Here is a 12,178-nt window from a genome sequence, read left to right on the forward strand (position 1 = left end):
CCTTGGGTGGATGGATGTGTGGGAACACCCACACTCCACCCATGTAACGCCTGCAGCACGCAGAGCGTGTTTGTCTTATGCAGCACACAGAGTAACGCAGCAATTGCACTGCATTGCGTTACTCTAGATTTATCAAGCCACTCTGGACCATGCGAGGCGTGATAACTTTTGCTTAGCATTTGCGTCACCTGTGGCGCAAGAGCGACATAACTGCATGAGAAATATGCCCCTAAGTGTGGTACTCACAAAATAGGGGGGTTAACGCTCGCAAGAGAAAACTCTGCAAGCATATAGGGTTAGGAAAAACAGCAAACTTTGTGACCTATTGGTCTAGGTCACTATTACATAACTGTGTAAGCCTATGCCCAAATTCAAAAAGCTTAAAATACCCATACACTAAATCATGAGACCTTTAAATGAGGTCTAAAATTCCACCATTTTTGCCAGGTCTCCATTTTGTAAAACCATTTGCACTTTTCCTAAATGTAATCTTCTAATTTAAATAGATAATGAACGCCGTCTAGCACCTGGTACTCTGTTTACCACAATAACAGCAATAAACTAACCAAACAACAGACCAACATATATATATTAACAATACTAACATGCATAATATGTATTATTAGCATTGCTGTTTTTATGGTTAATATTATCAATAATGGTATGATTAGGTCAACTCATGCACATTTCTAACATTCTATTTGTGCCCTTATTTCGAGTTAAATGAGTATGATATTTGAGTAGCAAAGATATAGCAATGACCTTACTCTGCCTCACGTTGCTTCCCTGCCTCAATTTCTAAATATTTCGAAATGTCAATTTGTTGTCATATATGTATTTCATCTACTCCTGTAGATTCCTTCGGCATTGCATGTGGTGTGGTTGAAGATTTTCATATATAAGGTTATGGAAAGAAAAATGTGATAGAAATGGTTTTCAGTGAGGCTTTTCAAAATTATGTACAGTGTTAATCATGATGTGGCCTTGTTTATGCTCTAAATGGTAGGTTATGTTCACTCCATTTGCCGCTTGCCACAAATGCCCGAAAAGTAGAGTTCAAAGCGTACTACAATAAAGCGCACACAGTAAGAAACAGAGGGCCACGATTTATTTGGGAGGTATCCTAGAAAGTTTGCACCCATGCCACATCTTCTGAATAATCAATCAACGTGCAATTTACTTCCACTTAGATTGATTTATGTAATTTTATCTCATATGCATGTCCTTCAAATTTGGCCAGGATCCGAACTTCCTGGTTCCACTGTGAGCATCCCTGTCATGTTGTAATGGTATACAAAAATTAAAAAAGGATGCCACCATACCCCCTGCAAGTCCAACTTTATAGTGCAAGTACTCACGCTGGAGAGAATGTTTCTATTTGATGTGATCCATCTTTCACAATTCCTCTGTCCTTTTGACCTTCAACATCTCTACTTATGCAACTGCTCTCTTCATTACAAGGATCACAGACTAAGAGTTACCACAACAAAATGACTTTAAGGTGCAAAATAATACCTAAATTGGTTATAATTCCATAATAATATAATACAGCCTTGACTAATATGCCTGTAATGCATTTTTATTTCTTTAACCCCATCGACGCTGATGACGAGCTGGGCTCGTCATGAGGTAGCCTCCTCGCACGCTCATGACGAGCCCAGCTCGTCACGTAACATGCGTTTTTAAAAAACTCAGCGTACGGGCGGAATTCCGCCCGCACGCATGCGGTTAAACAGAGAGATTCCCAAATGGCATATCCAATATGGAAGTAAATTTAACTCCGCTTTCAACTCCTTGGGGACTTGTCTAAAGACCCAGGGCATGAAAAGAAATAACCAGGCGCATCCCTTGTGTTATTTACCACATATCAGCAATACATGTTAACCAATGACAGTATAGAACAAAAAGGTACCGCAAACCATACACACACTAGGCACCAAAATGGCCCTAACTACAAACCGTATATTTCGCATAGAATTTTTTTTCAGTAATTGCATCTTACGTGTGGCCTAGGCATGGCTCACTCCTGAATTTCCAGTACAAAGACATAGCTACACACAGAAAAAGAGGATTGTGCATCAAGCTCAATGACAGTATACTATTAGGCAACAAATGAATGCACAAGTGATTTTAGCTTTTTAAATACTTTAACAACGTTTTATAAAGTTAAAATGTACACAAGCATGGTACTATATTTCGATAAAGTAAACGAAACTCAAACATTCTACTATCTCTCCCATTCTGAACACTTCATCATCACACTTTGATGGACATATTACTGTTTTATATATCTTGCATAGAGGATTATACTTTTCATACTTGTTTCCTGTTTTCGTAGGCTATCTACATGCCAGATTTCTTTGCTATTCTAAAGCAATGCGCTTTGAACTGCACAAAAATGACTACCTGCATCATGGTCAATAACGAAAAACCTATTATAACTGTTTCCTTAAAATTTGTGTTTAACAGTATTAATTTGAAACGAATAGTAATAACCACAATTATAACAACGCAAGAGATAATAATGACTATTATTGTTATTATGTCATCAAACATATCACATCATGAGGTAAATAAAATTGGTGTTTTGCTCTTTATCTCAAGACTAGTCAAGATATCTTTTAGTACGTAAAGGTCGCTATAGCCTAACACAATTCTAAGTGCCAAACCTGTCTCCTAAACTTGCTTAACAACCAGAGAAGTTGCTACAGAACATTAAATACACGTCAGGAAGTCTTCTTCACAATTCAAAATAAACATTAGTACTCATACAGCAAGGGGCCGAATCACAGAACTAATCTGAGACAAAATCCTAAACGTACTACTTTTGGTATTCACAGATGGCATTTAGTAGTAGTAAAGTTAGGATTTTGTCTTAAGTTAGGATTTTGTCCTAAGTTAAACTTAAGTTAAACTAGAGTTTGTCTTAAGTTTTGATCTTAAGACAAAATCCTAATTTAAGACAAAATCCTAATTTAAGAAAAAATCCTAACTTTACTACTACTAAATGCCTTCTGTGAATACCAAAAGTAGTAAGTTTAGGATTTTGTCTCAGATTAGTTCTGTGAATCGGGCCCATTCTAGTTAGACAGGTACATGTGATATTTCAAGTTGCATCAGCATCTGTGATAATAATGAGACCCTAACTATCTCCGCTAAACACGTTTGTGTTGACTTAATAACTAAGTCGATACCTCCATCTAATCTTGTTTATGACCTGGTTTGTGATGGATGGTATTGTCTGTTGTTGGTACAAAACAATAAAGGTTAAAGTCCAAGATTGGGGCCCCTTGCCAAACTGGCATAGATGCAGAAAATGCAATGAATTCTTCAATGCAGTTATGGACATGACACAAAAAAATATAAATGAAAAAAATGGCTGTTCAATAGTATGAAAAGTGTATCTAAGAAGACAATTGATTTACCACTTCTGAAACAAAAAACATTGAAGCCCAACACGCAGCCTGGAATGTAAATGCAAAGCGATCTTAATTTTATGCAGGGCTCTCTGCCTTCCGTCGCAGTCTCCTTTTCATACAGGAATTCATATAGATATGATAGCAAGGTTATGTGATCCGCACATTTCATCAATTCTGAATTTGAAACAACAATGAGAGATTAGAATAAATCTTGATCCCTTCTGACAAAACCCTGGCACCTTAGATTAATTGATTGAACAACATGCTGCCGCCTAATTGCCTACAGATAGAATAATGAAATGAAATGAAATGAAATGAAATGAAAAATTGCATTTGTATAGCGCATAACTGCCCTAGGGCCTCGCAGCGCTTGAAGATAAAATGGTTTAGCGCAGGCTCGGGGCAGATCAGCAGGATTTAGCAAACAAATGCGTTTTCAAGGCCTTTCTGAATGAGAGGAGGTTGCTATTTCCTCGGATGGCAAAGGGGAGGGCATTCCAAAGTCTGGTCGCCGAATGGGAAAAAGAGCGGCCACCCCAACGGGCTTTGTTAATTTTAGAGGAGGTGGCCAGCTGCAAGGTACCAGACCGAAGGGGGCGTGCTGGGACATAAGGCGTGACCAAAGGGTGCAGAATCGCTGGGCCTACACGGTGAAAGGATTTGTGCATAATGCACAAAGCTTTAAACTGCACTCTGGCAGCCATTGGGAGCCAGTGGAGGTCTTTCAGAGCCTTCCTCGCCGACTGCCGACGGGAGAGATTGAACAGTAGGCGGGCCGCACTGTTTTGTGTGACCTGAAGCCTCTGCAGTACCGAAGCCGGTGCTCCTAGGTAGAGAGCATTCCCATAATCCAGGCGAGAGAGAATCAGGGCCTGGACCATGGTCCTCCTCGCCTGGAAAGGGAGCAAAGGGAGCACCCGCCGGAGCATCCTCATTAGTCCAAAGCAAGTGGCGGCAGTCTTAGTAGCCTGGACCGAGAAATCAAGGGCGGTGTCAAGCCAGATCCCGAGGCTCTTTATCTGGGACTTGGGGGCAGGAGGAGCGCCAAGACATGGTGGCCAGACGGGTGCAAGAGCACCCATCAACGGCGGCATACATAACACTACAGAACACCACGAGGCCACCTCTCATGTCCCACTACCACAAAAATAATTATTTCACCCTTTCCTCTCCTTATGCAGCTAAATAGCCTTCAGCCGTGTTGTTATTCAAAAGACAAATTAACTGCAGGACCTACACAATATCTCTCTGATTTGAAATATCACCTCCAGACAAAAATAGCAAGGGTCGTTTATCAATTATCCATGGCGGGAATACAACTTCAAAGGCAAACAGGCAACAAAATAGAAAAAAAAGAATTACAAATGGGAAAATTCTTGCCTTACCTGAAGAAGCCAATAGCACCTTCTGTGGAAAGTGGGGATAATAGAGGAATGAACGTAGCAGCCATACAAACACTGCAGGATGAAAACAAAAATATTGGTTATAGAATGAATGATTTATCACATAGCGTGCTCAACATTTTATATGTATATATATTTAGACATACTGTCTGTAAATGCCAATGTTTCAGCTATAGCATACATTTAATAGGATTCATTCATACTGTTTCTGCATATAACGCCTAAGATTTTATACTATGGATAATCTATCGTCCAAGGCAATTTTTTTAACTAAAAATATCTGAGACCCATTTAACACATTAGTAGGAATACTGGTCACCTGGTGGCATGTCTTCATTGTACCCCAGTGTCTCTAATGTGCATTTATGTTTTGTCTTTCACAATGTAAGCACGCCCACATCAGTATTCAGGTGCCTGACACCTCATCTCCATTACCCAGCTGCATGGTGGCTGTTAGTGATTGTCAGGGATAAGGCATGTTCTCTGTAACACTCTGTGGGCAAGAAGGGCAAGAGTTGCAGTGATTCATAAGACTTGGAGTTTGTGGGAACTCGAAGGGATTTTGCTAAACCCTAATCAGCAGGTGTGATAGGCTGACTGCGTGGATTAGGGCTCAAGGGGTAATCAAAAGGGGAAAACAAATTATAGCTGTGTGGACTACAATGGGCCTTACACTTAAGAGCAGAAAAAGTCTCAAAGTGGAAGTGAGGATCAGAGATGCAAGTAAGACCTTGGAAATCAGAAGTATGCTGTATTATTCAGTATTAATTGCTTGCGGTGGTCATCTCAAGTTCCTAGAGGAAGGGTTCTATCAATCACTTGGAACAACAAAGATTACAATAAAATCATTCAGTAAATAAAAAAAATACTGTGGTAAATGATTTTTATATTATGCAAGCTCTGCAATCCCTATTGACTTTTGGTGTGAAGCAAAAAAAAAAAAAAAGACCTAAGTAGCACAATAGTTTAGAAATTAAAAATAAGTGTCAAGGTAAATAAGTCAGTTCCAGAATCCCGATTAACAGTCATGTTCACCATTTTTTCCTTCTTTCCACTTTGGTCGTCAATTAAACTAAGGAATTCTCTGTTTTCTGCTGGGAATCAAATTGTTTCTCTGAGTCTACTATCACCTTATCAACTTTCCAATCCAACAGTTTTCTTTGGCCACAGCAGTGTCCAGTGCTTTGCTTCTTGTATTATTCCAAAAAAACAAAACTTTTTTTTACTTCCATCCCCACAGATTTTTGACCAGTTCTATTCTATTCACCAGATGTATAGAGCACGTGGCTACCCGAACGGGATTCCCAGTGCTATCAGTACTGGGAAGAGTGAGAATACTACTGGTGGAAAAAGGAATATCTTGGGGAAAATTCTGAGTTTTCATTTTGTTTCTTAACACCTTGACTGCTAAGGCAATTCCCGCTGGGTGCTGATATTTATGAAATCCCATTGTTCATGATGAGCTCACCTTGTCATGAGCACAGCTCCAGTGTGCCTCATGACGAGCTGACCTTGTCATGAGCATGGAACAGGTTAAACTCATGTAGTTAGCATCCATTCTCATGTTGATAGGTAAAGCACCTCAGTCACAATAGACCTTTGCCCAATAGTTAAGCCAACCATGTCCTGTTGGTGTTCTAAGTTGCACAGTGCTCCTCATGTGGAATGCATATTTCTTCAATGTCTATGGATTTAACATTAAGTATACAAGGTTCTAAGAGGGGGGTCTTCTGTGTGAAAATCCCAACTTTCCCTATACTTGATCACCAACTCTCTGACTTTTCAAGATTTTAATATTTGGCTGTTTTCTCTGCAAGTGGACTCTATCTAGTCAATCAACAGGAAACGAATAGTTGAAGAATGCACCTGTGTACCAGTTAATGAAAAGGTGCCACGTCCATCTAGTTTCTGGAAATTGCACGGTGAATGTGGCTAGGGTAGTGCATTACTGCGTGTAGCACACATCCAGTTTCACAGTTCCAGATATTTCCACTTCAACCAAGTCTCTTTATAAAAAAAAGACATGATCACTATAGGAAAAAGCAGAACAGGAAGCCAGTGTAGAAATGGGTAGCTAATAAGGATGTCTCAGCAAGACTATACTTGCTTGATAAAATGTACACACCACTTTGTGTTTGGTAAATACTTACTCCTACATATAGCTTGAATTCCTGCAAGATGACGTATGTTAGGCATTTTGACAGGCAAGCAAATGGGGACATAAATGCTGACCAATGAGAGAGTGCCTTCAGAGAGTTGGTGAAGATAAAAGAGGTGCAATAAAGAGATCAAGGAGTGCTATATTTGAGCCTTGAAATAATGATTATAATATGAAAGCATCTGTTTAAGATTATTCCTCATAAACATTACATTTTTCCAGATTTACAAGTTCATCTCTTGCTCTATGAGTGTAATACAGGCGCACCAGAATACTGACAGACTGTGGGCAGCCTCTGGTAGGATGGAGTTGAGATTTGAGTTTCTGGTTATTTAGTACAACGTCTTTTAAACTGATGTAACTGAAAACCCAATGCGAGTAGTCCGCGACTTCAAGGCAATGGTTGATAGCATTTGGATTCTCATCTCACAAGGACCAAACAAAGAACCCTAAAGAAGTGAGGACAGAAGTCAGCTAATTGAAAAACTGATATAATGTTCCACAACAGCACCCTGTGCTTTACAGACACAACAATGAGAAAAGACTTTCAAGGGCCACCGGAGAGTATAATAAAAAAAATCTATCATATATAATTGAATGTACACATGGAAACTTTGCAATGCAAATAGATTAAGCTATCTCTGCTTAAGTCTTTTTAGGACAACCCAGACCAGGAAATCGGATCTTACCCTGAAAGGGTAAACAGCACACTGAGCTCGTTGTCAATTATAAAATAGCAAGTTATCAAAGCTCACTCACTCAATCAAGCATATATATTAACCCTTTCCGTGCTAGTGACGGAAACACTCTGTCACGAGCCACGGGCGCGCTGTGCTCATAACAGAGTGGTTCCGTCAGGCCGTGGCCACTCCGCCCACGTGGCACTGATTCCCCGCCTGTGCGGTGGAATTAGTGAGTGGGCGGAGCCGTGATGGAACCATTCCATCATAAGCACAGCGCGCCCGTTGCCCGTGACGTAGTGGTTCCATCACAAGCATGGTGGCGCCGCACGACCCCCTCCCACCCCCAGCGCCGTGGCGGAATTACCGCCGCGGTCAAGGGGTTAAACAATATTGATTAGGCTAGCCAAAATCCTTGGAATCAAAACAGGAAAACAAGGACAGGTTTTCCCTCTTAGTAGCCAGATAGGAAAAACAGTCTGCTGTTGGTTGGTTTTAAAGGTCACCAGGACAACAGTGGTCGACCCTCAAATATGCTAGTGAAGGGAACATTTAGGCGCCTTAGGGAGACTGTGGTTCTTCAGAGTACCATAAAGTGTTCCTTGACAGCCTTGTCACAGCACGCTGCACAGGGAGAAAGCAAATCTGCCTAAGATTTACCCATTTCATTACCTGCTGCCGACACAAAACTGTGTGAGTGAAATTTTACTGATGGCTGCAATTGCAAGCCATTTGTCCCTGATTAGTGGAGCTTCAAAGATGTGATTAGTGCCGTTGGGCATTAGTCTAAGAAACACTCACATTTCCAATTGGTCACTATCATTATAATTTTCTGCATTGAGAATAGTGCATAAATACTGATTAAAAACATGTGAACTAACCCCAGTCATATATATATATATTTAAATGGATTGTATTTACTGTAAACATGCCTGGGATCATTATTACTCAACGCTATGAATTTATTTTATCAGTGACGAAAGCATGAAAAGGGAAGTAGAGGGGATAAAGGAGTAAACTGCGGAGGTGGGGAAGTGCCATGGAAGGGGCAGATTGGGGTGGCAGAGGCAAGCTCTAAAGGTCAGGGTAGTGCAGGGAGGGAGGGGCATTACTTTGAGCTTTGTCGAGGGGTGGAGCTCAGGGTTGGATTGGGATAAAAAATCAGCCCGGGCACACCAAAAATAAGTGGCCCACATTTGCATATTGCCTTTTGCAAAACACTGCTTAGAGAAGTTTTATGAAAAGAAAGGGGGTGGGGCATATTTTATTAAATTCACTTAGATAAAAAAAATGCACAGATTAATTCACACCGCTGAGCCACCAGGAATGCAAGAAAGACCACTTCTGCTCAGGTCTCCTGCTCCCGCTCAATCAGCATGCATTAATGGGCCGGCCCAGCGAGAGAAATGGAGTGATACCTCCACCCATCTGCCTCCAGAAAGGCCACTCAGGCACCAAAAAAAGCAGCCTACAGCTAGAGCTCGGCTACCGGCCCTTCGGCCATTTCCTGAGTGCCTGCTTTACCAATTCGACCCTGGTGGAGCTTGAAAAAGGAGATGCAGGCTGGTGCAGAGTCTACCCGCTGCCCCACATTTTTTTGCAGTGACAAAGGGATACTAAAGATCCCCATATTTGGAAATTTGCTTGATTTGCACACTTCAGACATTTCTGTAGCAGCTGCTCGGCTCATATTCTATTTGAAACTTCTTCAGTGACGTACGTATGTTAAACAGTCAAATCTTTCTTGGATTTCTTTTCTGCTATTTATAATGCAAGTTGAGTCACGGAGGCTGATTTGCCACCTATAAAATGCTGTATATGAATATAGATGTGGATGAGACACCACAAATAAATTCTCTAGTTAATATTACATCTTAACTTTTATCATTGAAAACATGTAATGTTCGACACATAACTTTGCAAGCTGGCTTGACCAACCTGCACTAGACTTTCATATTACATTTTTGAGAACTCCTGAGCATATTTTGTAATGCTACTATATTGATATTTAGATTCCTTATGTAACCCCCCCCCCCCCAAAGTATATGCTTATCTTTGCTGATAATGTTTTATAAAGGTCCTTTCATAATTTATCAATAGGAATTCACAGATCGCCAACAATTTCCAATATTAAATTAAGAAGAACTCTTTATCATTATAAAATGGCACATTTGACTAAAAACATAATGCATGAGCAGGCACCCCTTGTCTCTATCTCTCTCTCTCTCTCTCTCTCTCTCTCCCTCTCTCTCTCTCTCACACACACACACACACACATAGACAGATCACATAACACAACTAATGTAATTTGTGATATTACCGTTCATTCAAATGCAGCATCCATTGAAGTATCAAATTAAGCACTGGGGAAAGCTTTATGGTGTAGGTCTAATTTTGAAGTTACGCCACATTAATACCTGAAAGACTTTTGAAGAACCATTTCATGAATACTGCAAAACACACTACGCGTACTTAGACTCTAAGACAAGGTTATGATGAGACTTCATGCAGATATTATCTATAACGGCCTGGATCATGAATAGAGCTCCCGGTTTTATGGTATTTATTTTTGGGACATTTCCATCTGTATTTATCCATATCTATTTTTTGTCAACTTTATCTGTATTTATCCATATTATGGGTTTTCTGAAAAAAATAAAGCTGAAACTGGTATATTTCCACATTTATTTAACCAATAAATATGCAGTATTGCTTGAATGCCTGCCAGGTTTCAGTGATATGAACACCCACAGAAATTAAATTAATACCCTTACATGAAAATATGCACATTTCAGTATCAGCCTTGTGCATATCTACTGCTGTTTAAGCCTCTTTACTAAAATTCATTTTTTAATCCCCTTACCTATCAATTCACACAGTAATTGGCCTGTCAGACATGGCTAAGTGTACTTAGAATTACTCAAAAAGCACCCAATTTCCGTTTTTATCCACATTTAAAAATAAATACAGACAAGAAAATAAATGGGTTTCTGCCTGTATGTATCTGTAAAAATCAGTAAAAATGGAAAACCGGGAGCCTTAATCATGAATGAGGGTTGGTTGATACGGAATACACGTATAAGCATTCATTTGTTGAAGGCAGGATAACTGTTTAACCCCTTCGACGCTCATGACGAGCTCAGCTCGTCATGAGGTACACCTCTTGTACACTCTCGTCATGAACCGCGGGTTTTCGCAATCTTCAGCGCACCGCGGTAAATCTGACCGCGCTGATGGTGTTAAGAATGTAAACGTTGGACTTTTTATGAGCCTGACTGCCCACCTCTCTGTTGGAAATGTATGTGTAATCTCGATATATATCACGTTTGGGGCTGATATGTTGATCATGGCTTTATTGTATGTTTCTTTATTTGTAATGACATTCAGACAATATTAAAAAGAAGCAGAAACCACTGGCACACTTAGTAGATGACACTTCCTTTTTTTACAAGCTCTGTCAACAGGATGTGCTTTGATGTAAACCTTTTCTTCTCTTTCACTCTGCCTTAAAGCTTGATTTTAAAGACACAACTTTTTTCAATGTCTTCAGTGGGCAGATCATGATCAAACCTTGCAGCAAGAAAGGGACATCAGGCTTTGCACAAGGTTTACATGCCATCTATGACCTGTGTAGATAATTGCCTACTTGTCATGGATGAGGGATATGTCTCAACCCATGTCCTGTTGGGCCTGCCAGCAGTCTTCAAAATTATTGATTATTATTGCTTTTATTTGACAGGAATCAAATTAAGCTATCCACTTTCAAGCAAGGAAAGAATTGACATCTTTCACAAGATTGTCACACCTTCTCTCCCGGCAAATCCCTGTTTCAGCACTCCAGCAGTGAAGATAACAATAATGTTAAAATGTATACATGAGATGGCCGGAAGACCTCAGGTAGTCCAGAAATTGCCCTTGCGTCCCTGCGAGAAAGTCACACAAAAGAGAAAAGATTGCTAGAACAGTGTGGTGTGGCTCACTGGTTAGAGGCGGCAGACCCGGGAGCAGAGGACGACCCGGGACCAGGGTTCAATTCCTGACGCGGCAGGGTCTTAGACCAGGGTCAGCGGACTCGATAATTCTCGCCTCGGTGCCTACTCTAACTAGGGATCACACTCGGCAACTCTGGGTATTAGCTTGCCTCATCTCCATAACAGCCCCCCACATACGCCAGGGATGCCTGGTTTCACCTTGGAGATACCCAGTAGGGACCATCTCACAGGGAAAGCCAGAACGGGTTCCCCAGCGGTCTATAGCGCAGAGATACTCCTTCGGGAGTCGATTCTAGCGCGTTAGAAACCCACAATTAATTAATTCATTAATTAACATAGCAGGTAAAACTCAATCAAGGAGCACATGAATTACCAACTTTGGGCACTGAGTGCTCATGTGGTTTGGCCTGTGGTACTTACTGCCTCCCTGTTGCATAAGTTCTCAGACATCCCAGGTAGGAGCCAAAAGAGCCATTAACTAGGGCTTTACTAAGTAATAGGAGTATATCTGCCTTCGTAAGTCCCC

At 40.7% G+C, this 12,178-nt stretch overlaps 1 protein-coding gene across 1 annotated transcript in view; it reads right to left on the bottom strand.

Moving 5' to 3' along the window:
* CAMTA1 (calmodulin binding transcription activator 1) overlaps window positions 1-12,178 on the bottom strand; it is a 3,172,802-nt gene that overhangs the window by 1,514,723 nt on the left and 1,645,901 nt on the right. The window contains exon 5 of the mRNA XM_078642975.1: window positions 4,805-4,876. Within this exon, the coding sequence (XP_078499101.1) occupies window positions 4,805-4,876 (72 nt within the window). The remainder of the gene's footprint in view (window positions 1-4,804; window positions 4,877-12,178) is intronic.

This window comes from Lissotriton helveticus, chromosome 5_1 (genome assembly GCF_964261635.1).
Source record: "Lissotriton helveticus chromosome 5_1, aLisHel1.1, whole genome shotgun sequence".
Taxonomy (NCBI): Eukaryota; Metazoa; Chordata; class Amphibia; order Caudata; family Salamandridae; genus Lissotriton; species Lissotriton helveticus.